At 41.9% G+C, this 27,577-nt stretch overlaps 1 protein-coding gene across 13 annotated transcripts in view; it reads right to left on the reverse strand.

Annotated features, from left to right (window-relative positions):
- Positions 1-3,810: 3,810 nt before the first annotated feature.
- ENAH (ENAH actin regulator) overlaps positions 3,811-27,577 on the reverse strand; it is a 192,736-nt gene continuing 168,969 nt past the window's right edge. For 9 of the 13 annotated variants that reach the window (XM_006118028.4, XM_075925286.1, XM_006118031.4 and 6 more), the window contains 4 exons: positions 20,398-20,460; positions 12,983-13,061; positions 11,995-12,052; positions 3,811-6,741 (listed from right to left, as the gene is read on the reverse strand). In XM_006118028.4, coding sequence (XP_006118090.2) covers positions 6,704-6,741; positions 11,995-12,052; positions 12,983-13,061; positions 20,398-20,460 — 238 coding nt within the window. In that variant the 3' untranslated portion in view covers positions 3,811-6,703. Of the gene's footprint in view, positions 6,742-7,531; positions 8,010-11,994; positions 12,053-12,982; positions 13,062-20,397; positions 20,461-27,577 lie in introns of those variants that run through there. The other 4 variants (XM_075925292.1, XM_075925290.1, XM_075925284.1 and 1 more) reach the window with 2 other exon arrangements.

A 27,577-nucleotide genomic window follows, 5' to 3' on the forward strand; every position in this document is an offset into this window, starting at 1 on the left:
GACTGTGAGGATTCTCCACACTGGTCTGTGTGGAACAGCAGGGGAGGGGGCAGTGTGCAAGCCCCTGTAGGTGGGGGGAATGGGAAATCCCCAGGTGCTGTGGCAGGGTGGTTGGGTGATGCCCAGGCCCTGTAGCTGCAAGGGGGGAAATCCTTAGCCAAGGATGTTGGCCTGGCCAGCCACGTACAGAACCTATTCCCAATGTATTCTCACATGTTCTGTGACAGACACCTCTCCTTTTATTACAGTTTAGATTAATCAGGGCATTGCAAGCCACCTATATACTTTCTTTAAAAAATCCTAACAGCTGTTGGTGGTTTGTTTTGGGTGGTACATGGTACTTCTGGGCTGTCAACAGGGGGAAGAGTACCACCCCATTCATTCTGGCCTGGGGAATTTCTTATTGAGGTGGTGCACTACTACCATGCCTTGACTGTGGAAGTAACTGGCTTGATGTTCCGAGGAGATTAAAAGGTTGCCTGTCTGCTCTCAAGCTGTTAACAACCAAGTACTGCAAGAGCAGCCGTTACTCAGGGCTTGACTCAGTAAACCAGGAGTCATTCTGACCATGGAAGGAGATTTCTCACTTACCAATCTGTCTTCCCCACAAGGGAGCAGCTTTGTAGTCAGTGCGCCTCTGCTCTGGTCACAGTTTGCCTGAGGTGCTCCTTAGACTCACATTTGGAGCCAGTCTGTGGAGAGGGGGAGGGACGAGACCTCAGGCTCTGAGCACCTTTCCTTGACAGAGCAAACACATACAGGTGATGATCAGCAGGCACAGCTCGCATCTTGCAGCTGCCTGAAATCCAAGTTCCTTTCCCTGGGCAAACTGAGCATCCCAGGGCTAAGAGCCAGGCCAAATTCCTACTACGCTGCAGTCCAAGGGAGGGTTTCACAGGAGTGAGGTTTCTCTGCATGTCCAGGCAAAAGCTCCAGCAAACAATCCCTCCAAGGGGAGGCACAAGGGAGAAGGGGGTTAACTCACTTTTTATCACAATTATTACCAGTACTCATGGCTGTCTTGCAAATGCAATCGATGCTTGCTTGTGCCGATCTCAGACTGCAGTTTATAAGACTTCCCCTAAGCACCACAAGAAGCTCCCTGTTCATAGGGAGAGGAAAGGGAGACAGCTTCTTTCCTCAGGTACCTGGAGCAAAGGCAGACTTTGGCTCCTTTGGTGAGAACTTCCCCATTCCAGACAGTCTGTTTGAAGATGTATGCCCTGACATGGCCAGATAGCATCCTTCTTGTCATTAGACACTCCTCCGGAACAGCTCAGAAGCTCCTGATCCCGTTTCTCTGCTCTGAAGTCCTGGCTCCTCAGGATAGGGGAGACACGACATGCCCTGGCAAGGTGAGGGTCAACTAGTTGTGAACTCTAGTCAGGCATAATTTGTCTTTTTTAGAGAGTGTAAATGCTGCCACACAGAGGGAACACCCGGTATTTGTAGTGCAGTGTTCCATGCCAGTATGCAGGCAGAGAAGTCCTAAAGAAGACTGCTGCCAGGAACAGATCCAGGGGGTTGAAACAATCATGTTGTCACATTCCTCATCCAGGTGAAGGAAAAATATTATATGTTGCTACGGCACAAAGAGTAATGCCATTGAAAACTGTCAGAAGAAATGTAATTGCCAACTTGTTCCACTCCTTGTGGGGGAGAAAAAAATCTGGTGATCTGAGCAGAAGTGCAGAGCTTAGCACTGGAGCCTCCAAATTTCACCAGTGGGGACATTAACCCTTTAGTGATGAATAAGAAGAGCAAGAAAAATTGAGTATATTCCTACCAACTGCTCTGGAAATCTTCCATCTTAATGGGATATTACGGCTTGTAAAGGTGAGACAGTGGCTACAACATTGGATTAACAGGACACCAAGCTCTACAAGAAACTGTCTCAGGAAAGTCATTTGATCACTACTGGAACTTCGCACTCCATTTATAAACTCAGAGATTTGCTTGGCAGGACAAGCTCCTTGGTCTTCTGCACCATCCTACGGGCTGACAACATGAAAAACTGAAAATTTACAATTCTTCTTCCAGTGGTAAGTGATGTTGGTTGCCAATCTTAAAACTGTTACCAGATGACAGTTATAACTATACCTGACCAGTTTCAAAGTTTTGTTTTGCTGTTCCTCAACTGCAGCCCTTAAAACTTTCATTAGATTATATAATCCTCATTATCACAAGCAATAACATTAATTAGTAAAAACAAATTGATTTAAACAGACTTTCTGACATAATTACATTTCAGTAACTTGTATTCTTCAAGTTTACTCCACCTTAAGAACTAAGGTGAGATATCAGGCTAGGAATCTAAATAGGTGAATTTTGATTTTAAACACAAATTAGTTGTTTTTATACAAGGTGATTTTTTCATCTTATATTTTCAAGCAGTATCTTAGCAGTGTAGCATCTTCATCCAAAATTTCCCATGGTATGCAAGTTCACTTAATCCTCATTATTTCTACATACAAAACCTTTTCCGTTAAAAGAAATAAATAGCTTGAGACAAATCAGTACCTAACTGAAAATTCTGACACTCGTTGCATGTCTAAGAATTGCTTTTGGAGATCTTCAGATAAAACTGTATAATACAGCTACTTGCATGCTTGTTATGTATATCTTATGCTCTTATACTTCCCTTACTGTGCATTTACCAGAAACTAGGAATACTCATCACATTCGAAGTTTATTAATACTTGCACCTCAACAGTACAGTGTTGAGTTTGCATTTTGATGTAAGCAGATGAAAGTAAGTTTTTAAGAAAGACAAGTTAAAGATTAAGTGATTGTGAAGTACTTTCTACAATATGAGACTTCACATGTACAATTCTTTGTATTTAAAAGGGACAAAGGTTTTCATTTTACTTTTTAAAATTGATTTAAATAACTGTTTTCCCCACAGATTTGCTCCCCAAACAAGTGGGCACTTAACTTAGGCCTAGTGTTTTACTTGCCTTAAAATTACTATCTGGTAGGAACATTTTTTATAACAATAGCATTAACATACAAATAAAAATCTTAGCCACTGCTAAAAAAACTGTCATAGTTCATGTGTGATCAAAGGACATTTGTAGCCTGGTGTTTGAGAGGCAGTCAGCAGATTGATCAAACCTTTGTTTTCAGGACAACATAGAAGGTATTAAGGAGGTTTATGAAAACAAAGCAAGTAGGCAAGAAAGCCTGTTTTTCCGAAGCCTGTCTTTGTATCCCATGAGATACAAAAGGAGGAAGTGGAGAAAAATAAATCAGTGTTTCCTAAATGGAAAAAAATTGAGATTAGGGAAGTGTCAGTAGTCTCCAGGCTCTAATCCAACAAATAAGTAAACAAGTTACTTGGAATATACTTGAAATTGGTTAAGTATAATTTTGCCTGCCTTCTGAACAGCAATAAGAATGTTTAAGGATGGGATTTCTTTATTTCTAGTGTTTACATATTTTTTTTTAACAGGGAAACACAGCATAGAAGTTGGGAAAATCCCATCTAGAAAATTCATAGCATTTTCTTTCTGCAAAAGCTTGTGCCAACTCAGATCAACAAAGGAGGTCAATATAAGCATGAATGACTTACAACTGTCTTGAATTTAAGTATAATATTTTTCATACTCCCTTTAAATACATTCTTTGTAGAGCAAACATTTTTAAAAAGTCCCTTGTAATTTATAGACAGCAGTAATATGTAAGCCACCAAATGGTAAATTCATAAACTAAAAAGTGTTTTTGTATTTCAGTAAGACCCATTTGGAAATTACAATAGAATCTTCTAGATTTATCATTTATCAGGTTCCACAAATGAATGATGGCAACATATATATATATATATTGCAATTTTATTTCATTCGCTCAAACAAAACAAAGTTAGCATGTAAGAAATTTAAAATGACACAATATGGTAAAAATAGCAGAGAATGAACTGAAAAAAAACTAAAAAGGAGATAAACCTAATGCATGAAAATTCAACATTCATTAGTGTTTCATCTTCAGTTTTGATTGACACTTGATGCTTGAAAACTTTTTAAACAATGAACTTGAAATCATGACAACTATCTGAAGAGATTTCAGCACCAGCACTAAGATTTATACATTCAGTTTGTTTGCAACTGACTTGTTAGCCACTTGTGTATAGCACAGATTTATCACAGATCAGATCACAGTGTTGAGGAAAGCAATACCTTCCTGGAATTAGAAAGGATCTCCTAAACTGTACTCAGCTTAAGACATCCACTGTACAAAAGCACAGAACCATCATAATATGGTTTTTAAAGAACGTAGTTCAACAGTGAGCAAAATAATCTTAGCTTCTGTAGTTCATTTTAATTACTGAAATCTCTGGCAATGGCATAGCTGTCAGTATGACAGCAAATGTTTACAGTAAGCTTTAATTCAATCAGATTTTCTGGAAAGGACCAAATCAGCAATATGAGATTATGCAAAGTATGTATGTAGAAACAGCGCAAAAAAAAAAAAAAAAAAAAAAAAACCAAAAAACCCGAACATCTGCTCTTCTTTCTTTTAAGCAGAAATCATGTTAATTTTAGACCAAGGCACAAACATTTAGTGCATAAATCAGGTTTCCATCCCCCCTTTCCCACCACAATCTGAAGTTTATTTTATTATTTCTTTGGACCTCTTATATTTATTACATTTCTAGTAGGCTATTCTTCAACTTCCTTAAGAAAATCAAACATGATTTCTGATAAGAATAAACTTCCTTAATGTTAAAATGTTTGCAAAAACAAGTTATCAAAGATGAAAATGCCTCCTTTTATTTCAAGTTTGCTTAATGCCTTCTCTAATGCATGAAGAAAAATTATCGGTTTTTGGAAAAATAATTATACATTGATTTAGGCAATATTTCTACCATAGAAATATTTACATTTTGATAATTTTACAGTTTGACTCTCTACAGAAACAGGAACATGTTTAAACTGGAGAAAAATTCCTCATTCAAACCCACCAGAAGCAGAAAGTTCTGTTGATTTGCTTTGGTTTCCAGAACTTAGGAGCTTATGCTATTTAAAGCTTTTGTACTATGAATAGAGGTAAGTAAGCTGTAACACGCATGATGCCTCAAAAACCATAGGTATATTTTTGCTAATCAGCATAGACAGCAAAGCAAATATGGCACTACCACAAGCTCAGAAAAAAATCAAGATGCAATGGAAAAGGGCAGACTTTGATCCACAATATGTTCCAAAGCACCATGGATCTGACTTGCAGGATTTTTATTCCACTGAATTTTATTACTTTTAAAAGAGATTTGCATATGAGGTGTTCTAATAAATATTTATACCATGGGAAAAGGGAAAGAGTCATCTCTCCAGAAATGTTCTCACCTTGTTCACTAAAAGTAATGCTGTCCTCCCCTGCCAGCAACGTTCTTCTGCTTCCCTTTTTCTTCTCTGACCTAATGCTCCACCATAGCCACTACCCCTGTTTCCTCAGAGAGTCAAAAAGCAGCCTCAGACAATACAGGAGCAGGTAATTGTGCATCCTGTACTACCATAGGTGCATCACTAGTAATAGTTGATAAATGTAAATCAGCTTGGATTTTTACCAAGTTAAATTAAACAAAAAAGTGAAATGGGAGTTTTAGAATTTATTACTGAATCTGAAATACAAATAACTCAAGAAATGATACAAAAAGGATTAAGTACCTTGTTCTGTTAACATGGTTACTGATAAAAGTCACAGTATTTTCCTCATTATTACACATGCCTGTAATATGAGGAAAATCAGTGCAGACCTTTTTGTTAAATCAGAAGTGTCACCTTTCCCACCCATTACCCCAACTTTTTCCCTTGGCATTAATTAAGCCTTTCAAATGAAAAAGGCTACTTAATATTTATGACATGCAATGTTTTTTGTTTAATTAAAAAGCTGATTGTGTTGTGTTACATTAGAAAAATGTCCACATGCATAATCTTAACAAAAAAAAAAAAAAGCTTGAAAATCTACTGTAATCTACAACATACTAATGATTTTACATTTGACCACTGGTTTGTATTATGTAGAAGTCTTAGATTTGGTAAAGCATTGTAATGATTTAGGAAGGCATCTACATCTTTAAATTCTGGACTGTTTGCTTTGTTAACAAAATTGCATGAAGGCTAACTAGAGAGGCTTCCTATAATAAAATTCCAAAAACATGATATGCCATCACTTTTTAGGTGATACTGCCCTTTTAAAGCATAGACTTCTAATTGCATGTGTTTTGAACTTACATGTCTGCTCTTTGACATTATTAATGGAAATATCAAATATGATAGGAAGACAAACCTGAGATACATTTGCAGTACAACAGTATAACTTGCTTAATCTTTCACTAATAAGAAAACCTCTCTGAAAAGCCTTCCCAAGCTTTTTTCCATTTTTGTATTAACAATGAATTCTGAACAATGTGCAATTTTATCCTGACATGAGAATATCTCAATGCACTGTGATCTTGTCTGAAAAATGTGGGAATTTCTGCATAATCAGTACAGTAACTTTTAAGACTCTTTTCCACCCTGCTGTAAAGGTCAGAAAAAAGCAGCAAACTAGGAAGGAAAAAGCATATCACCAGAGTGATGTGTCTGAAAGTTTTCAGAATGTCGTTTTCCCCTCCTTCCAAGTGTCTTACTCCATTTTCTTCTAACAGCTCACAAAATGTAGTCGACTTTATACCAAGTGAAAGAGTCACATTGGCTTAGTCCTAGTCTTTTTATGCAGTATTTGACTTGTTCAGTTCTTGCCTGATTGCTGATTAGGGAATAAAACAGATAAATTAACATTACATATCTTTAAAAAATACATTCCAGACTGCCTAAACTGACATGTCTGACCTTTGAACAAAGTTAATCCTACCAGAAACCACATTGTTGAAAATACAATATACTGGACTTTAAAGCTATTTGACACCACTAGAGAGAATTTAATTCTCACCCAGGTTTAATCTTTTTTTCCTAGTATAAAATATTCAGATATTTGATACTTTAGTCTGTTTGTCTGTCTCTCTACTCCCACTACTGCTTTTTTTACTGGAGGGAACCACAACCAGTTTGCATGTCAGGAAGAGGAGGATCTGGGTTCTAGACCTACTTCCGCCATATTGTTTAAGTGGTCACAGTATGTAACATAGTGACAAAGCAAGCAAAAACGGCAAAAAAATGGAGTAGGAGCTGCTACATTAATACACAAAATTATTCATCCCAGTATTGAAAAATTAGTGTGGGAGCATGAGCAATTCATGGAGCAAGTTCATTATAGGAAAAAAGGGAAGTGTTATTTGACTCAAATAGCTACAGAATCATAATTTCATCGTCTGCAGTATGGGGGGAGGAGGGGGTAAGGGTGGAGCAGAGGAGTCATTGACCCTCTACCACTAGTTTGGATTTCCAGTCCCTCTACTTTTTGGAAAGTTTGATAATACAAGTTGAACCTCTGAAATCTGGGACTCTCTGATCCAGCAAGGACCATGGGTATTACCAGACACGGTGGGAGCCGGGGGGGGGGGGGGGGGGGGGGCGGGGCAGCTGCCAAGAGTCTGGCCAGGGATGGAAGTGCAACTAGGCTGTCAGCCAGGAGCCCAGTGTCCAGGGCTGGTGGCTAGGAGCGGGGCTGACAGCTGGGAGGGGAGCCTGGGAGTGGGGGCTGGAGATCAGGATGGGAGCACTGATCTCCCCAGTCCAGCAAACTCCTTGGCTAGACCAGGGTGGTTCAACCTGCAAAGTGACATTGGAAATGGGTTGAACTGGGTATCATTCAAAGCTCTTTTCTTCCACAAACGCCAGGGTACCAAACATGACAAACTTAGAACAATGATGTAGGCATATATTTAAGAGAATGTTTAAAAGTCAACTTTAAAAAAAGACAACTCATGCATGTCAAACTTGCAGCCCTGAGTAACTTACACTGTGGCCACTGACAGTACTGTGTTACCAGTTAATGCTCAGAACATGATTAAATTTTCCCCCAATGTTGCAGATAACTATACATGGAAGGAGTACTTCAAGTTGATTTGCCATCATCTGCAAAAGAGAAGTGATTCAGTGGTATTTGATTATCAGCTTTGTTTATTATGCCAAATGAATTGTAATGAAGTACTGGTTAGACATTAGCATCCAGCCAGAAATTATTGGAATCTGTTTGCAAATAGTACGCAGTTACATAACATATATTACATAATATAATTAATTACAATCTCTAAGTAATTTATTACAACTCCTTGCTTTTACTTTGGTGTTGATCATTTTTGGGTGTCAATGAGGAGATAAAAAAATACCACTAGTAGCTGGATATATAGAGCAGGGGTGCACAACCTGACGTACACAGAGGGAGTGGCAGGGGAGTGGACCGGCGCTTTAAATTAAAGGGGCCACAACAAAATGTTCCTGGCGCTTTTTTGAGGGAAGGGGGCCTCAACAAAATTTTTCCCGGCTCGGGAAAAAGTTTGAATACCACTGCTATAGAGAATAATACTACAGAATTCTTGGTTAAACACGTAATGCTCAGTGGCATCTTACATGCTATAAGAAGTGAACCTGTATCTTTACAGCAATAAGTGCAATTGGCGCCTGTGTTGATGGCACTTGCATTCCTGAGATGTCAGGTATTTTGCATGTTGGCGGTACTATGACTCAAACTGTGATACATGATAAAAGCACACACCTGAACACTTGTTGCCCTTAAAAATACTATATAGGTGTCTTCTTTGGAAAGCATAAAGATATGTTTGAAGTCATTTCCCAAAAGGTACAGGACTGACAAGATCTGATGCATGCATCCAATGTGCATCCCACTCTGAATGATCTATTGTGCACAAAGGAGAGCTTCAGTATGGCAGAATGGATCAGGTAATTTGATGAGAATAAATCAGCAACAGCGCCAACTTTTGGGATGGTGCAGTGATGCTTTAATATGGTTGAGTCTCTACTGCTCTTGATTCAGGACAGTTAATTGGAATCTGTCAGGACAGTTAATTGGAATTTACACCTTGCAGCACTAGGATGATTTTGTAAATTTTTTTTTTTTAATTTTGCTTTAGAATTATCCACCTATTTGACAACGAATGCTTGGCAACTTGCTGAAATAAGAGGTGTAGAACAGTCTCACTTTGATATATGAGAGGAATTTCTAAAAGGAAATGGGGTTGTTTCCTTCTGTTCAACTGGTCCAGACAATGGCTTAGCTCATGAAAAGAAAGCAGTGAAAGTCATTGGGGAAGTTGGTGTCATAACACAGCACCCAAATGCTCTTTCCCAGTTTTCTCCTATAGCCCCAGAACTCATTTGGCACATATGCAGAAGAATCATTAAAAACATTACCAGAGAGAAGATACTCAGTAGTATTGTGCCTGTCCAAATCAAAATAACTGCTAGACAAACATCTTCGAGGTCACAATTAAGTTTCTATCTCATATTTGCACAAATAAGCTAATGAAACACCTTGCAGGAGCACACTGCAGCACACTAAGAATTACACCGAGAATTTTGTCATTGCATGGTATAAGGAAGTTGCTGTTCTGTGCAGTTTCTTTGTAGTTCCCATAAGGGGGCTGACAACAGTTGTTTTGCATGCCATCAGTGCCACAAAAACAGGTGATATAAAACTCCAGAATTTTTGTACAAGACACGGGTATTCTAGTACACCTATGAGATGTTGTCCAAGATTTCTGCAAGATTGTTTTAGTGCTTGGTGCTAGGAAATAGACTCACTTTTTATCCCTCAGCAATGTATTCCTATCACTTGGACTACATTACTAGGTTTCGACGCTCTTTCAGGATGTGACACTACTGCAAAGGCTTGCTGGAAAGACCAAATTATCTTACTAGAAAGCATTTGATTTAGCCTTTGAAAACTCTCTCACTCATTCTGAACATGCTCAGCACAGCTGAGACAATCAATGAAGAGGTCATAAATATACTAGGAGTCAGTATGTCAAATTTACCATTTGAAGCTCAACATTATAACCTTGTTAATCTACAATGGTGGCTATTTTCCAAGCAGACAAACGGAGAAAAATTGCCATCAACCAGGCTCCTGGTTATATCTGCTCCTGAATCAATCCTTCAGTTAATCAAATGCTGGCATACAAAGACCAGATGCTAACTGCCCTGCTAGTGACCTGCCAGCAGCCTGTCTATTATGGAGCTGTATGAGTGTGGCAAAGACAAAGATCAGCACCATGTAGCTGTTGTGCCCCCTATAGAAACAACATTAACAGTAACTTTGATGAATAAATTATTTGAGTCCCACATGCCAAGGCCAACTTCCCTAGGATTCGCTAAGATCATTGTAATTTCTATGTAAGCAATACACCTTGTGTTAAAATATAATTAAAAAGGGGATTTTAAAATATTTTCTCAAGTATATAGCTACATATTTGTTCGAGGTTTGTCATGTTTTGTACCATTGTATTCGTGGAAAAAGGGCTTTTGAATGATACCCAGCTCAATCGATTCCCAATCACAGTATAATTATCAAAATTTCCATTAATTAGAAGACCTGGATCTAGGAGCTGAGGGATGGGAGTGTATCCCCCATACTACACCACAGGAAGTGACATCACTGAAATTATGACTATAGATTTTTATCAATCAGATGATACCTTCTATTACTACATTATGCTCCCAGACTAAATACCATTTCTCTATAATGTGAAAGTAGGCAAATATCACTCTGCTTAGTACTGATTAACCCATGACCAGACATTAGGCAAACACACAGATACTGCTTAGTTTAAAACTAAGCAAAATCCATGCATTACTCACCAAGTGATATGGATAGAAAAGGGTTAATTTATCCCTCTCCTGTCCAGTCAGTCAGTTATTAGCTCCTGCCACATGGAGTCTATTAACCTACTGTCTACCTCCCCAGGACAGCAAGCAGCCCCTCTCTCAGCTGGCTTCCCTGTCCAGCACCTAGATAAAGCCAGTATAGCTCCAGTTGCTCCAGGTACTAGCACAACAGCCAGCCCTATGATAACAAGGATGAGTATCAGTGCTGGCTAGGCTTCTTTACCCCACCATCATTGTAGGAGGGTAGTGGAACAAAATTTGAATAAGCAATGTTGTTACCTGATGAACAGGGTCAACAGCACCACTCAGATTTTCTCCTCATTCTGATTCCCTGAACCGGGTCTTAGGCACATGTCTAAATTGCCTATACCTTAGTCTGGCTTTGAGTCTGCTGCTCTGATAATATTTATCATTAATCACTGTAATGTCATCAGTATTGCCAACCCCAAATTTAAAACAAAAACTATGCTCTCCTACAAGAAACCCCCCTGAGCCTGATTTTAAATTTGATATTAAAACAACATTATTGGAGTTATCTGACTTTTGGTTTTTTTGAGCCTTTAGGGGTCACGTTTTCAAACGCTCTCAAAACCATGAGGGCTAAAAATAATTTTTATACAATCCAAGTTGAGGTTCATGTAAAATCCCATTTCCTTGAATCAAATTATTAAGAAAAATACCAAATATCAAGAATTATGAAGCAACGTTGAAAGCAGTCATTGAATAACTGTCAGTAAATACTGATTCTTTGCTGTACGCACCTCAACTGCTCTGGTTTTATTTTAAGTAGTATATATTATTATATGATAGTCCCACCTTTCCTAAATTAAAGCAACATCATGTGATGGAAAACATCTACAAAGGATGATCTGGTTCAACTTCTGCACCTATACATCCACTTTTAAAGACAGACATTATTCAGCATCATTGCTCTACCCAAAATTCCTGCAAATAACATATAAAGTACTTGATTGTGCAGGAATAATCAAAAAAGTTAGGTTAGGTTAGTTTTTCTCTTGCAATAATGGGGTAATGAGAAAAGAAGTGGACATTAGAAAGAATAATTCTATCATTAATTTGGTATTCTACAATCCTCAGAATTTAGATAGACTCTTGAAATTACATTACCATTTCTGCATCTTTTCAGTGTTAAGCTAATCCGTTCTTTTAAATATTTAGAAATCCAAAATACGTAGTGAATCACATCCATACTCACCATCAATGAGTTCTTCCTTTAATTTTGTTAATTCCTTTCTCATTTCATCTAAAATATCCTATGTATCAAAATACATGTAATAATTAGTGTGGTTTAAAACTTTTAGCTAAGAAAAATTGAACATCATTCTAATTTTTGTTCATTTTGAATAATCTCAAATTTATACTGCAGCCTTCACAGTTCACCTTTAAGCTTCCTTACTATTTAGAAAGTTATAAATATGCTATTTTAAAAATATGCTGCCAAAACCCTACATTTCTATGCAGCTTATCACCTGAGACAGGAGATACTTGAGTTACAAAGATATGTCATACAAATTTCATGTTCTCTCAAAAAATGCTGACAATTTTTCTAAAACTAGCAGGTTTAGCTATAACTAAGCCTGACTTCCAGAGAAGATGTGAAATTCCAAAAAAAGAGAACCTAGACCAAGAAATTGTTCTGTTACATAGATAAAAGTAAGCTGAATCTGATAATAGTGCTATCATATATTTACCCTTCTCTCATCTCTATCTCCTTTCCTATTGCTCATTTGATATTTTAGATAATGATTTTCTGAAAATGCATTTAAATGCAGACAGTAAAGGGAGACAGTTCTTGTGAAAATGTACTTTTTAACTCGGTATCACTAATAATCATTGAGAACAACAAAGAGGCATCCAAAGAATTTCTGTTTTGCTAAAACTTTACTATTCTCCTCAGTTGTTGTTAAGATGGAACACTTTTGTTACAGATGAAAATATTAAGTCAAACACAATATTCATTATCAGTTAAAACAATATTGAGACTATATTCCTTATTTTGCTATATGTGACTAGGAAATTACAGCTAGTAGAAAGTTAACCTGGTTTTAAAAAAATCAAACTTAAATCCACGAAGGAACTAGGCAACGGTTAAGATTTCGTATTCAATGAAGAACTGTTGAAAATCTTTAAATGTTCTGCTACTACTTATTCTGAAAAGGCTTCCATTGAGGGTACTACATTACCTGCTTCAATCTGTCATAATCTAGCCCTTCTGACTGCACTCCATTGGCACTGGGTTGCCCAGATGGTGTAGATTTTGGTCTGTAGAACATAAAAAAGAAAAAGTGTATTCTAGGGTTGTAACTGCTGTTCTGCATGCAGGCTTATTACAAAGCAGACATTCCTCCTAAACAATTAATGTGTTTTAATACTATAGTTAATTTATTCCAAGATTGTGACAAAGAATTAGAATGAAGAGGATTTAATACAAAGATATAGGCAGCCCCACAAATACCAAAGCCCTACATATAGAACAGAAGCCTAATTTAAAAAGGGGCCTATAACACAACAACCTTTCTCCTCTGACTAAAGAAGGAAGTATGCCGATCCTGTTCCACTGTCCTACATGGTATACCTCCAAAAAGAATGCTGGACTGATTTGTTCAAAACGTGCCTGAAAACTGTGTGAATCAGATGACTGCAACATTTACAGATATTACCACAGGCTCAACCACTCAAATCTAGAACACTGGTCCAGCAACATCCGTTTTCCAGCAACAACAGGTCCAGTGGGTGGAAATCCACAGGGTTGGGGATCTCCAACAGAGCCAGGGGCTGGGGATCCCCAGCCTGAGCCAGCAGCAGAAGGACCAGTGACAGCTGGGGATCTTGAGGGCCCCGCCAGTAATCCTTAGGGCTGGGAATCCCCGGCCACGTAGGCAGCAGCAGAGCTGGTGGCAATCTCCAGCAAGACCTGCGGCACCTTGGATCTCCAGGACCGGGAAGCCCCATCCGCCAGCAGCAGGAAGGAGCAGCAGGCTGGGAGGTTAACAGGAGGTGACCTTCCCTGGTCCAGCAAAATTCCCAATCAGGTCCTGAGGGTGCTGGAATCAGAGTATCTAACCTGTCATCTGAGACTTGTAACATTTCTAATACACAATCTTTTCCTTTAAGTCACCCACAACTTTTTGTTTGAAAACTACTTCACATTTTAAAACTTTTCTGCATGAAGAACAAACACTCTGAAGTAAACAAGCTACATATGTGGTTTTCAATAAACTCTCTTTCTTTTCTACCCTTTTCCATGCATGTAGTGTATACAACTCAGACTGGGAATATATATACTTCCTGCAGATATATCCATGTCTCAAGAAATATTTACCGGATGAGCTGGTGGAGTATGTGCAAGGCATGAAGGTTTGAGAATGAAACCCAACCACCCTCCTTGAAAATTATGTGTTAACGTCTCTTGGATACTTTTGCAGCTGGATGGTAATTCCTGTGTAATAGCGTACTGCAAGAAGTTTGATCACTGAGCCTTGATTTAGGTAAGCTACTCCTGCCTTGGAGAGCTTAGGAATGGCATGAGAGGGAAGGAAGGAGAGGTAGATGCTTGGAGCTTCTACCTGTGCTGCTACCCAGAATGAGCCAGTCTTGTCTAATTTTCTTACTGAATATTTTAAATGAAATTGTAGCCTAGATTCCCGATGTTTGTGTCTATCCACATTTACCCCATGTGATTGAGCAACTCAAGCATTCATATTTAGTTTTGGTGAATTAATTACTTTTCAAATCCTTTCTTCTTCTAACACCTGACTTCTAAATAATTCTGTGGGGTTTTTTTTTTTAAAACCACACGCTTCTGTTTGCAGAGTGATTAAGTTTACAGTTGATTTCAAATTTTGTTTTTCTTAAGTTAGAATTAACCTACTGTTATGATAAAGAATCTTCCTAAAGAAGGAAGCAGGTTCTTTGTCTGTCAGTGCTGTGCTGCTTTTAACAGAAAAGGTAGAGCAAGGCTGCAGCTTTTGGCTTTGGAGTTTTTATCCTAGCTGTCATCCCCAGATGAAGCTTTATTTACTAGAACTAGGGACATCTATGGCTGGATGTAGAAGCTAGCATGGGGACACACCTCAGCAACAAATGTCCCCTACCATGCAGGATATATAACACGGCCTTGTTTTTTCTAACAGCTCCATAAACACGAAACAGAAAATTTAAGAGTGATTAAAAATATGTTGTTAGAGATTGAGGTTTGTATATCTTCCTCCTTTTAAGGTTGTCTATTTTTTTGCCTTGCTATCCCTTAACATTTAGCCAAAACCCAAGAAAGAGGCATATTCCCCGATTCATCTCTCCGAAAAACTAACATCATACAACTAATACAATGCTCGCAATCCACCATTATGTTCACATTGTAATCCTTTTCTCCACAGCCTAAACAGAAAAGAGAGTCAAAGGGCAAATTATTTGGGACATGGACTGTCTATTACACAATGGTTTTACAATGCTTGACACAATAGGCCCCATTCTTGGTTAACCTCTAAGTACAGTAAAACTCCGATGGTCCGGCATCTGATGGTCCGGCACTCCTGATGGCCCGGCACCATCAGGAACCCGGAAGTGGTCCGGGCAGCCGGACCATTGGAGCTGCTTTGCCCCCAGCTTCCCCGATTCAGCCGCTGCTGAAACTGACCAGCGGCTGACTCCAGGAAGCCCGAGGCAGAGCTGCTCTGCCCCGGCTTCCTGGAGTCAGCCCCTGATCAGTTTCAGCAGCAGCTGACTTGGGTACACCTGGGACAGAGCAGCTGGGGTGCTCTGCCCCGCCCCAGGCGTCCTGATTCAGCCGCTGTTGAAACTGACCAGCGGCTGACTCCAGGAAGCCCGGGGCAGAGCAGCTCTGCCTCGGGCTTCCTGGAGTCAGCCACTGAGCAGTATCAGCAGCGGCTGACTTGGGGACACCTGGGGCAGAGCAGCTGGGGTGCTGCCGGGTTGGTCCAGTAGCACCGAGGAGCGGCGCTGCGGGACCAACCCGGCAGCACCCCAGCTGCTCTGCCCCAGGCGTCCCCAAGAGCAGCTGGGGTGCTGCCGGGTTGATCTCGCAGTGCCAAAGGTCAGCGCTACTGGACCAACCAGGCAGCACTCCAGCTGCTCTGCTGCAGGCATTCCCGATTCAGCCGCTGCTGAAACTGACCAGCAGCAGCTGAATCAGGGACGCCTGGGGCAGAGCCGGACTATCGGAAGGGGGGGGGGGGGCTATGAGGAGACTGGGGTGGCATCCCCCCCACCCCACCCCAGACCCCTCATAGCCCCCCCTTCCGATAGTCCGGCATATCTGACAATCAGGCACCCCCTGGGTCCTAAAGGTGCCGGATTATCGGAAGTTTACTGTACTACCTTTATAAGTTGACAAATCTCTTGAAAATATTTCCAAGGGAAGGAGAATGACTTTAACACTCCTTATCCCCTGTCCCAGCTTTTCAGTTGGACTAGTACTATACATTCAGATACTTTTTCTAGTATTCCAGAAACTTTTCTAACTTGTGTGATTCCATGCAGAATGTGGACTTTCCCTTGCACTATATTCTAGGCTTGTGGTGTGTGCAAAAGGGTATTAATTGAAAAAATGAATCTGAGATACAAGAGTAGAGATTTTTTTCCAATCAAATTTATACAGGCTATTTTTACCTAGTTCAGTGGTTTTCCAGCTAGGGGTCATGACCCAGTACTGGGTTGTGGAATGTCGGGCACTGGATCTCCTCGCTGCAGGTGATCAGTGGGGGTGCTGGCACCGCAGAATGTTCTGCACCTCAGAAGTGGCCAGAAGTAGGCCAGGCTCCTAGATGTGGTGGGGAAGAGCACACAGAGCTCCACACAATGCCCCTGCCCTGAGCAGTAGCTCCTCACTCCCACTGGCTATGAATCTGCTGCTGGCAGCTTTTGGGGTGCAGCATGGTCTGCGATGTCAGGCAGGAAGCTGCCTTAGCACCCCCGTTGCACTACTGACCAGGAACTGCTGAAGGTAAGCTCCTCCTGCCCCAGCTCTGTACTATACTTTTTTCAGTGAAAATCCTCAATATATCCAAGGGGATGTCTATCCTAGAAATGCTACAGCAGCACAACTTCAGCAGCATTGCTGTAGCATTATTACAGTGATGGTAGGGGTTCTTTCATCATTGTAATACATACATCTCTCCAAGGGGCAGTACCTAGGTTGATGGAAAAAAATCTTCCATTGACCTATAGGTTTCTGTATCAGAGTTTAGATTGGTTTAACTACATTGCACAGGATATGAAATTTTTCACAACTCGAAGTGATGTAGTTGTAAACTGACCTAACTTTGCAGCATAGAACAGCCCTGAGGCAGTTAATCTTTCCTAAAAAACCCCAAAATCCTCAGTTCAGACTGAAGAAGCCTACATTTTATTTTATTTTCGATGGATAATATGAAGGCAGCATACCTTCTAAAATTAGAACTAATTGAAATAAAAATTGATAAGGATTTAAAGTTAAACTGGGAGACAGTAAGATGTTAGAATATATGAAAAGTTAAATAATTGTACAGTAGAAGTAGCTGAAAACTACAGTTCATACTGCACCCCAATGAACAACTACACAGTTTGTGCTAAGGCTATGAAGCCAAGTCACAGTTTGCTGTATAATCCTAAAATACTGAACTCCATATTTCTAGATGAAGACGACACTTATGAAGTTAACTTTCCAGCAACTGCTGTTTCTCTGCAAATCTGTACATGTTGCTGAAAATGAACACAAAAGCTGGTAGCAAAATGTGTCCCTCAGACATTTTGTTAAGCAAATCTAAAGCATTAATTTTGTTTTCACACAGGCAGATTTCCATATACCAAGAATTCTTCAATACACTTCAGAGATGTACTCTGACCCATATACAAAGCTCTTTGGTTTCTGCAGATTTTCATCAAGTTTTATTTAACTGTTCTCACTTTATGTCTTGCTTTATTACTAAAAGCTCTGAGTGGGAAAATAGGAGTTACTCTTCCAGAGACCAACAGTGCAGTTACTGACGAATGATAATAGGAAAAAAGTTTACACATTGAATGGCAGAATTTTAGCCCTTACAAACAGGCTGCTTATAGTATAGGGCTTTAAAAAATATCACCACTGAAGGCATTCCTATTCACATTTCCCACTGACATTAGAGTCATAATCTGACTAAGAATTGGATAGGAAAGGGCCTACAGAAAAACTAAATTCTACTAATCAGTGAGAAGACACATTAAAGAATGTATTAAAATGATATACAGGCAGTCCCCGGGTTACGTACAAGATAGGGACTGTAGGTTTGTTCTTAAGTTGAATTTGTATGTAAGTCGGAACTGGTACATATTGTAGGGGAAACTCTAGCCAAACATTTCTCCAGCTCAGTTTTATTCTCCCACACTTCACTTCCCTCAGTCCTTTATTCTCAAGCTGAGGTGTCTGCTGAGAAAAGCCGCTCCGCGTCTCCCTGGTCTGCTGGGGGGAAGCAGCTAGTGTGGGGTTGCCTCACCCCGTTTGTAAGTAGGGATCCGATGTAAGTCGGATCCATGTAACCCGGGGACTGCCTGTACATTTCCTTCACAGATGCCATGGTCTCTTGCAATAACGGTATTTTGTTCAATCAACCCCACCAACTATTAATTTCCCGTTGGAATGTGACATTCTTAAAAAATCTCAGTCAATTCTACGGTTTCCATTTACAGTATCTGATACTAGGGTTGCTAGGTGTCCAGTATTCACCCGGGCAGTCCGGTATTTTCACCTCCTGTCAAGTAAAAAATTTAGAAAATACCGGACACTTAAGATGTACAGTATTTTCTGATTTTTTTCCCCTGGCCAGGAGGCGAAAATTCCGGGCACCTGGAAACCATACAAACACTCAGTGCCCGGCCTCCCCCCTGACACTCCTAGCCCCCCGACCCCATGCTTACCTGGTTCCGCAAGGCTGCCGACCCAAAATGTCTGCCAGCAGAAAGTCCAAGGGGAAGCAATGACTGCCCTGGGTCTTAGTGCTCAACCGCTCCCCTGTTCCTATCCCTGCGCTCACTCTTAAAGGGGCATGCTGTTTTATTTTATTTTATTTTTTGCTTAATAAGTCTTGAAGTCCTTTTTTTTTTTTGTTCAATAACTTTGGTCTTCCCCTCCCCCCTTTTTTCCCCTTCAACAGAATTTATTCCCCTGTGTTTTTTTGAGGGGGGGGGGGGGGCGTTCGGTATTTTTGTTTCAACCATCTGGCAACCTTATCTGATACCAGACACTTATACCTGCACTTATAGTGGCTTGTGATGCTGCCAAGAGAAACTACCATCTATGAAAACACAGACTCCAAAATACCTCAATTGTCACGTCCCGAGATGGCTACTGAGCTCTCCCATATAGTGATTCATAGCATTACCTACTAAGACTATGAGCCAGAACTTGATTTAATCATGCAAGATAAAGATTTGACTCATGCTAACATGCAAAACACCACCACCAAAGATAATTAGCTAATGGGGGAACTTTTCATACAAAAGAAATGGTAGTCACCACAGTGTTTGCTTTCATGAAAAAGACATAAGCAAAAAACAATTTTAAAAGAAGTTAAGAAATGTATCAGTAATTTTCTAGATTGTACTATACTTTGAGTGAAAAGCATTTAACCCCAGCACTATTTTGTCCAGAAATATTTTAATAAAAGTTAAAGTACTTGCCTAGGGCACTTTCTTTAAAAACAATTTAAACCTTTGAACACTGGCATTTTAAAAACTACTAAATTAGTTGCTTTAGATGACAGATGTATAGGTTCACCCTCCCAAGGGTCTAAAATATACCTAATATTACTCAATTAAAATCCTGCAATTGTATTTGCAACAGAAACATGTTAATATGTTGAATAATCAGTTTATGCATTTAACATGCCCTTTCTTTAAATAAGGTTTTTTCAGACATTTATGTTAGGCAAAATTTGTTCAGTGAGCAGATAAGTTTTACCGTATGATGACCACCACCTATTATTTTAGTTGGGGGTAATAGCTGTGAAATACATTCTGGGGTGAAATACGTTCTCAGGAAGTTAAGCAGCTCGATGATTTTATGTGCCAGTCTTACTGCTATGAAAAACTATAGCTTCTTAGGCCAATACACTTCAATATGGATGCCCTTCAGAAGCTGCCACCAAGACATACATTGTAACCTGCATGTTTAATTACTGTATAAGTAAGATATTTTATATACGTGAAATTAAAAGTTGATGGCAGCAACTTTACAATGAGATCTATTTTACTATAGGACTAGTTTTTGGTCACTACTGATTAGATATTGAGTTATTTTAAATCCCATGTGAAAACATTGGGATTCTGCAATTGGGGATGAAAAGAAATTCTATAATACCCAAGCAGCATGCTACATATTTTAAGCACCTCATTTTGAACTGATGGCAGATAAACTACCTTACACAATACTTCCCACTGGAATTTCCTATCTGTAAGGATTCTGAAGATGGATACAACTATAACTGAAGGAAAGTAATAAGTTACTAGGAGGAGATTTATATCATTTGTATTTGTGGTGATTACCAATTCATGTAGAAAAAGCTCAGCCTTGTACTGCTCAAGTTGGTTATTTAAAAAGAAGTTTCAAAACCTAACAGGATGATACCTGTTTAATGAATCATAGGATCTGTTTTCAGAAACAATCAGACTTTTCCATGGAGACTCCCGTCTATGAAGGGGGGAAAAACATATAACTTAGACCTAAGTTATATGCAGTTTTAGAAAATGAGTTGTATTACAGTTTAATGACTATACCAATTAAAACTTGAACACTAAATGAAAGGATACTTAAATAATTTAAAAATCTAAATTTAAATTATTTTATTTATTTTTCACATTTTCTAACAATACTAACCTCCCTGTTGAGTTTCCTTGCTTAGTAACTCTAAAGTGTTCACTGTCTACACTACAAGCGGTTATTTCGACAATATCAAAATAATGTCGAGCTGGAAGACTTCTTACTCTGACTCCTGTAACCCTCATTTTACAAGGTATAAAAGAGAAGTCGGAGGAAGAGTGCTCTCTCTCGGGCTTCTTGTGTGTAGACAGTGATAAAAGTCAAAATAAGCTCTTTCGACTTAAGCTACTCAACTGATGTAGCGATTGATGTTCTTAAGACATTTGAGAGAGGTGTAAGAGAACAAAAGTTCAGACCCCCTCGCAGCACATAATGCCACTTTTCATCCCTTTTGTGAGTACATCTACATCCAGCCTACATGTGCCAAACTATCCTGATCAACTCAAATATAGTCAGAGATGGGTACTCTACTCTATTAGTGCTGATGAATGAAGGATGTCCAGGACCTGGGACTGGGTATCCTTATCTCCTCTGCTGGATGTGAAGCTCCCTTGCACTCTTCCTGAAACTAGCAGAATTCATCAGAGTGGGGTGGTAGTGAAAGGGATGCTGAAAGACAGTGCCACATCTGGGGAGGAGGACGGAAACCTGCTCTGTCAATAGTATCAGAACCAGGCTAAGAGGTTCTTCCTCTGTCACTGGTTCTGAGCATCTGCTGGAAGGCATGTGGGATAGGAAAACTACATAGGTTGCCTTTGTTGAACATATAGGTTCCGATGATGGGTATTATAGCTAAAGTTGCCAATATGGCCAGCATGACAGAGCTGTAGGGTGTTTTGAAGGATTCCAGGATGTGGAAAACCAATAGGTCTGAGGCAGCTACAGCCAAGGATAGTTCCAAAGCAGACAGCTTCTGTAGTAGTCATAGTGGTGATAAGAGATAGCATAGATCCTGATTCTCATCCGATTCATCTGAAGATGAGAACTCAGAGACAGCTTTTGCCCTGTGAGCTGCCAGGCACCAACACCAGCATCCCCAGGTCTGGAGCTGGTGGTTTGCCCTAGGGCTGTCCACCAGAGACAGGTTCCATAGGCAAAAGTATCTGGACCACCAGAGCAGGAGCTGAATGAAGATCCAAGTATGGTATGTCTATTGGGGAGATATACTCTCCCTAATCAGTGTAGGGTCTGGATAGGTGTGAAGCAGTTAGGTTTCCCAGTGCAAACATGTTCTGGGACTCTGGCGCCTTTCCCAAACTCCTAGGAGTTAAGGGCAATTTTTCCATACTCAGCACCAGCGCTGGAGTACTGAACTTCCCCATAGTGAAAAGGATCCTTGGGGATGCTGATACTGTCAGAATCAATGGTTCTATTCCCAATACCAGTAAATCCATCCTCTTGTAAGACTTCTTCTCATGGTGGATCTTGTGTTGGATATCAAAGTCCCACAAACACATGGCTTCCTGGCAAAGAGCCAACGAGTGCACTCCCCTTTGTCTGTTCATATAGAACATTAAGGCTATGTTTCCATTAAGACCTGCACCACTTGACTGGACAACTGAAGGAGGAAAACCCCCAAAGCTAGGTGGGTAGCCCAGAGTTTTGGTATTTATATATAGCGCACACTTCTCTGGAGACCAAGTTTCCTGGGTTTGCAAGGTCCCAAGATGTACCTCCCCAGCCAAAGTCCAAGGCATCCGAGAGCAGAGAGATCAATCATCATGGGTTGCGTATCTGCAAACGGCACTCCCTCCAGCACACACTTTGGGTCAGTCCACGACTTCAGGGAGGTAAGGATGCTCCACGGGATCACGACCACCTTTTCCAGGTGATCCCTGGACGGGGAAGAACTGTTGCCAGACACAGCTGAAGGGACCATATTTTGAGCCTTGCATGATGGCCCAAGTACTGAAGAAAAGAGAAAGGCAGCTGGAAAACAAAGGGAAGGAAGGATCCAGTTTGTAGACTGGAGCACTGACCCTGAGTATACCTTCAAAATGCCTACTTGTTTCCCAGGGGAAGCAGGATGAACTCATTGGGAGGCAGAATCCAACAGATGTCTCTGTTAGTCTTTGCAACCCTTGCCCTTCTTATAATAGGACTTCAGACTTGCCTGGCTGGCTGATCTAGGAGTCTGCTGTGGCTTGAACCTCCTTCTAGCATGGACCCAGCATGTAGCAGGACCTAGCATGTAGAGGCCAAGAGACCAAAGGGACCTGGAGTCCTTCAGCCCATGTAATTTAGTATCAATCAGTTCTGTAAACAGAGCCAGGGTATCAAAGCAGAGGTTCTGGAGCAACAGCTGAGCTTCCGTAGCCAGCCTGGAGAACATCAGCCCTGATGGCTAATTAATCGCCACTGCCATAGCCTTGGATCTCACAGCCAACTCAGCCAAATCTGACGTGGCCTGGAAGGAGGCCCTTGTCACTATTTTTCCCTTGTCAAGGATAGCCAAGAATTCAGGCCTGGACTTCTTGGGTAAAGAATTTGCAAATTCAAAGACTAATGTTTAGAAGCCTAAGTCATATTGCCTGAAGAAGACCAAGTGGTTAGCCACCTACAGTTTGAGACTAGTGAGTAAATAAATCTCTTTCTTGCTGTCCTTATTTTTGGGAGTTGTGTCTGGATGACCCCGTCCCTCTCTCTCTGACTGTGGAGACTACAAGAGAGTTAGAGACTGGATGGGAATATAAATATTTAAATCCCAGGGTGGGAAAACAGTACTTTCTTTTTGCCCGCTTATAAGTGGGTGGCAGGGAAGATGAGATTTGCTACAGGGCTTTTACAAGCTTTTCCAGTCCCTCGTATGTAGAAAGTGTCTTCTCCTGGAGAAGACCACTGCAGCCAAAATGTCAAACAGGCCATCAGAGGGTTCTGCCAACTGCTTCGTTTGCAAGCCCAGGTTTGCTTCTATCCTTTTTAGCAACTCCTGGTGTGCTGGGGCATCATCTGAGGTACCGATGGGGTGGACCACAAAGAGGTGGGCACCTTGCTTGGACTCTACATCTGGACCTGGGAGAGAGCAGACCACCTCCTCTCCACCACCCGAGACCAAGCATTGCATGAGGATTCCAGGTGCTTGTGGCAACCTGTATGTGATCCAGAACTGCTATGGGGTTGGCCATTGGTCTTGAGCACCAGCTGACAGTACTAAAAGAGCTGTTCCATGTTCCGCTGAAAGTGACTGAGTCAAGGAGCTCAATGCCTCTTTCTTTGAACAGGGTGAATGATGCCTTGGGGACCATCATGGTGCTAACAAGGTCTTTGAGACCTCTTCCTGTCAGCTGCCATGATGCTCATTGCACAGGACCAGTACTGGGGCTGCGAGTCTTGGGTACAGCTGCTCAGGAACTGTTGGTGGAGCTCAGCTTATTAACCAAGGGTATCCAGCAACTGTGGCCTACAGCCCTGCAACTGATAGAGTGTCCAGTGAAAGGAGCAGGCTGGCAAACAGAAACACACAATTCAATGAATCTGGTCAGTCCCATGGTTCTGATGATCTCCTTGGTGCTGGGGATTGGCTACATCATGGGCTGCACCGGGAACATGTGGCCTAGGGAGTGGCATCTATTATCCAGAGACTGGCACCACACCAGAGACTGGTATGCCATGTCCCTGTTGCCATGTCAAAAGCACATCCCTGGAGATCAAAGCTTTGATGTCGATATTTTCAATGTTGGGGAGCAATGCCACATTGATAGGGACTGTAATGCAGGCCCCAGTGCTGGCTTCCCCTTGGAGACAACTCCTTCTGAGCAGGGTGTCAGGGGCACAGGTAAAGACATGATGTCTTTCGCTGCTTGGAAGGCCTCCAGGGTAGATGACTTCTAGGAGCTAGGGACCTTTACTACTACGTGGGGCAGATCTATTGAAGGTTTGGCCAGCGACAATCATGCATGGCTGGACTCCAGAAACTCATTCCCCTTTGGAGTCTATGCCCCCCTGCAGCATCTTCCTTGTCACACAAGAGGTTGGGGAATGCCCTTTTCCCGGGCGCTTCTTAGTAACGGAAATTGGGACTAGCATCAGGAAGTTGGTGCCAGAGGCACACTCCACACAGTCTCTGCTGCACTCAGTGCCTAATCTGATTTTGGCTTCTCAGAGACAAGAGCTGAGCCCATGAGCAGCAGTATTAGTCTTATGTCCCGCTCGAAGCTCTTGCAAATGTTACACTTATCTCTGATATGGCCTTCTCCCAAACACTTCAAGAAGCTCTGACAAGAGTCTCTTACTGGCATAGGCTCTCCTCTGCGATCACAAAGCTTAAAGCCCAAGACATGTCTTATCCTTGGGCAAAGTCCCATCAGGGAACTACAGGGAGTCCCCGGGTTTCGTACAAGATAGGGACCGTAGGTTTGTTCTTAAGTTGAATTTGTATATAAGTCAGAACTGGCGTCCAGATTCAGCCACTGTTGAAACTGACCAGCAGCTGCTGAATCGGACACGCCTGGGCAGAGCAGCTGGAGTGCTGCTGGGTTGGTCTGGTAGCGCCGACCCTTGACGCGGCGGGACCAACCTGGCAGCACCCCAGCTGCTCTTGGGGACGCCTGGGGCAGAGCAGCAGGGGTGCTGTCGGGTTGGTCCCGCAGCGCCGCTCCTCGGCGCTACTGGACCAACGCGGCAGCACCCCAGCTGCTCTGCCCCAGGTGTTCCCAAGTCATCCGCTGCTGAACCTGACCAGCGGCTGACTCCAGGAAGCCCGAGGCAGAGCTGCTCTGCCCGGGCTTCCTAGAATCAGCTGCTAATCAGTTTCAACAGCGGCTGAATCTGGACGCCTGGGGCAGAGTAGCTGGGGCACTGCCGGGTAGGACCTTGCAGCACTGCACATTGGCGCTGCGGAGACCAACCCGGCAGCACCCCAGCTACTCTACCCCAGGCGTCCCCAAGAGCAAGAGCAAGACATGGGGACGCCTGGGGCAGAGCAGCTGAGGTGCTGCTGGGTTGGTCCAGTAGCGCCGCACCTCGGCGCTGTGGGACCAACCTGGCAGCCCCCCAGCTGCTCTACCCCAGGCGTCGGCGAGAAAAGCCTGGTCTGCTGGGGGGGGCGGGGGGCGCACTACCTGCGCCCCCCCCCCCCCCCCCAGCAGACCAGGGAGACGCGGAGCAGCTTTTCTCGCCATGGAGGATGCGGGCGGCGGAATCGCCGAGACGTGCCGCGGTCCCGCCGCCCACGTCCTCCGCGGCGAGAAAAGCCTGGTCTGCTGGGGGGGCGCGGAGGACACCGGCGGCAGGACCGCAGCGCATCTCGGCAGTCCCGCCGCCTGCGTCCTCCACAGCGAGAAAATCCGCTCTGCGTCTCCCTGGTCTGCTGGGGGAGGGGGGCGCTAGCTCCGCGTCTCCCTGGTCTGCTGGGGGAGGGGGGCGCTAGCTCCGCGTCTCCCTGGTCTGCTGGGGGGAAGCACCCCCTGCGCTGCCGGAGCGGCGACAGTGGGGGAGGCACCCCGCACTAACTGCGCCCCCCCGTTCTTAATTAGGGGTCCGACTTAAGTCGGACTGACGTAACCCGGGGACTGCCTGTACCTATCTATCTATAGCTAACACAAACAGCTTGAGGCAGAAGAAAAAAATCCCACCTAGTAACAAGCACTTGAGGCAGAGAGACATTTTAGCACTGCCACTGAGGAGGAACTGAGGGTGGGGGGGTAGAGGGGGGCCGCCAGCAGTGCCTCATACACCACTCCAGAGCCATGCATGCCACTCCAGAGAGCTCCAGAGCTGGTCCCCTATAGACACCTCTGAGAAAAAACTTCTGGCACCGATGCGTAGAGTGAGCGCACACACCTATAATGTAATGGACATGAGCAAATAGTCAAGGATCATCTGATGTAGAAATTAACTCATTTTATGAATGTTTCCCCTTTCCTTCTGATTGCTCAAGAAATGGAAATTTGTCATTGGCTATGAAAGCATGTGTCCCAGAAACCCATTGCTTAAAACTTCAGACAGAAAAATCTGACAGAAAGCCTTCTGAATTCCAAAACAGAACTCCTGATGCCAAAAGCATCTAGTGATTAAAATCCCCCTCGCTTGCCAGGCTGGACAGACCTGGTGAAAAAGAGGTTTCTGTTGCAGCACATACTGCCTGATTTGGGAGATGAAGGCAAATAAGAGAGCCATATGACCAGGCTCGGTTAGTGTGGCATCATATGGCAGCACAGCACTTAACTTCAGATAGTTTGCATTAGAAGTGACAACAAAGCAATGGTCCTAAAGTAGGAATATAGAAGTCAACTATTAAAGCCTGCCTAGTTCGTAGAAATTAGAAAAAAAAGATGCTAACAGGCTGATTATGCTTGTTGCTGCTTTTATTTTAAAGGATAAGATCTATCAGGACAACAATATTTTGCTAGTGACAGCAATGTGGCATTCAGCTACAGCATCTGTGTTTGTTATTTAGATCCTCATAATGTATTTCTCCGGGGAAAACATTATCCTTAGACTAACTATAAGAAGTTTCTCAAAGTTCCTAAGCACTTGTATGAAGGATATACAGTATCATAAACTGAATAATTCTTTATTTTTTACTTTATGGCCTAAGGTATTTGTTTTAGGATTTTTATGGGAGCATTGCTTAGGATTATCATGAGAATCAGATTTGGCTGAGATAAACAAGCTTTGACCTAAATATCTAGTTGGGTATGTATATTATCATACCATCATAATACAGAGGGACTAAGATACTAGGCAGATTAATTTGCTGTTGAGTGCATGAATGAAATTTCTTACCTTCCTTTAGTGAGATGACAAATTCATGTTTACGAAGTGAGGGGCATGCATCTTGAATGGAAAATGAAATGTTTCCATAACCAAAGTTATATCACAATCAGCAGAGCTGTACTTTGGTATTTGTTAAAAAGATTTTACTTTGTTCTGTATTTGTTCATCAATCCTCCTCAAAACCCAGTATCAAAATTCTTACTCATAGTTGGACGGTATATTATTTTTATTCCAAAGATTTTTAGGCACAATGAATAATGACAATGCTGCA

Source organism: Pelodiscus sinensis, chromosome 3, assembly GCF_049634645.1.
Source record: "Pelodiscus sinensis isolate JC-2024 chromosome 3, ASM4963464v1, whole genome shotgun sequence".
Lineage (NCBI taxonomy): Eukaryota > Metazoa > Chordata > Testudines > Trionychidae > Pelodiscus > Pelodiscus sinensis.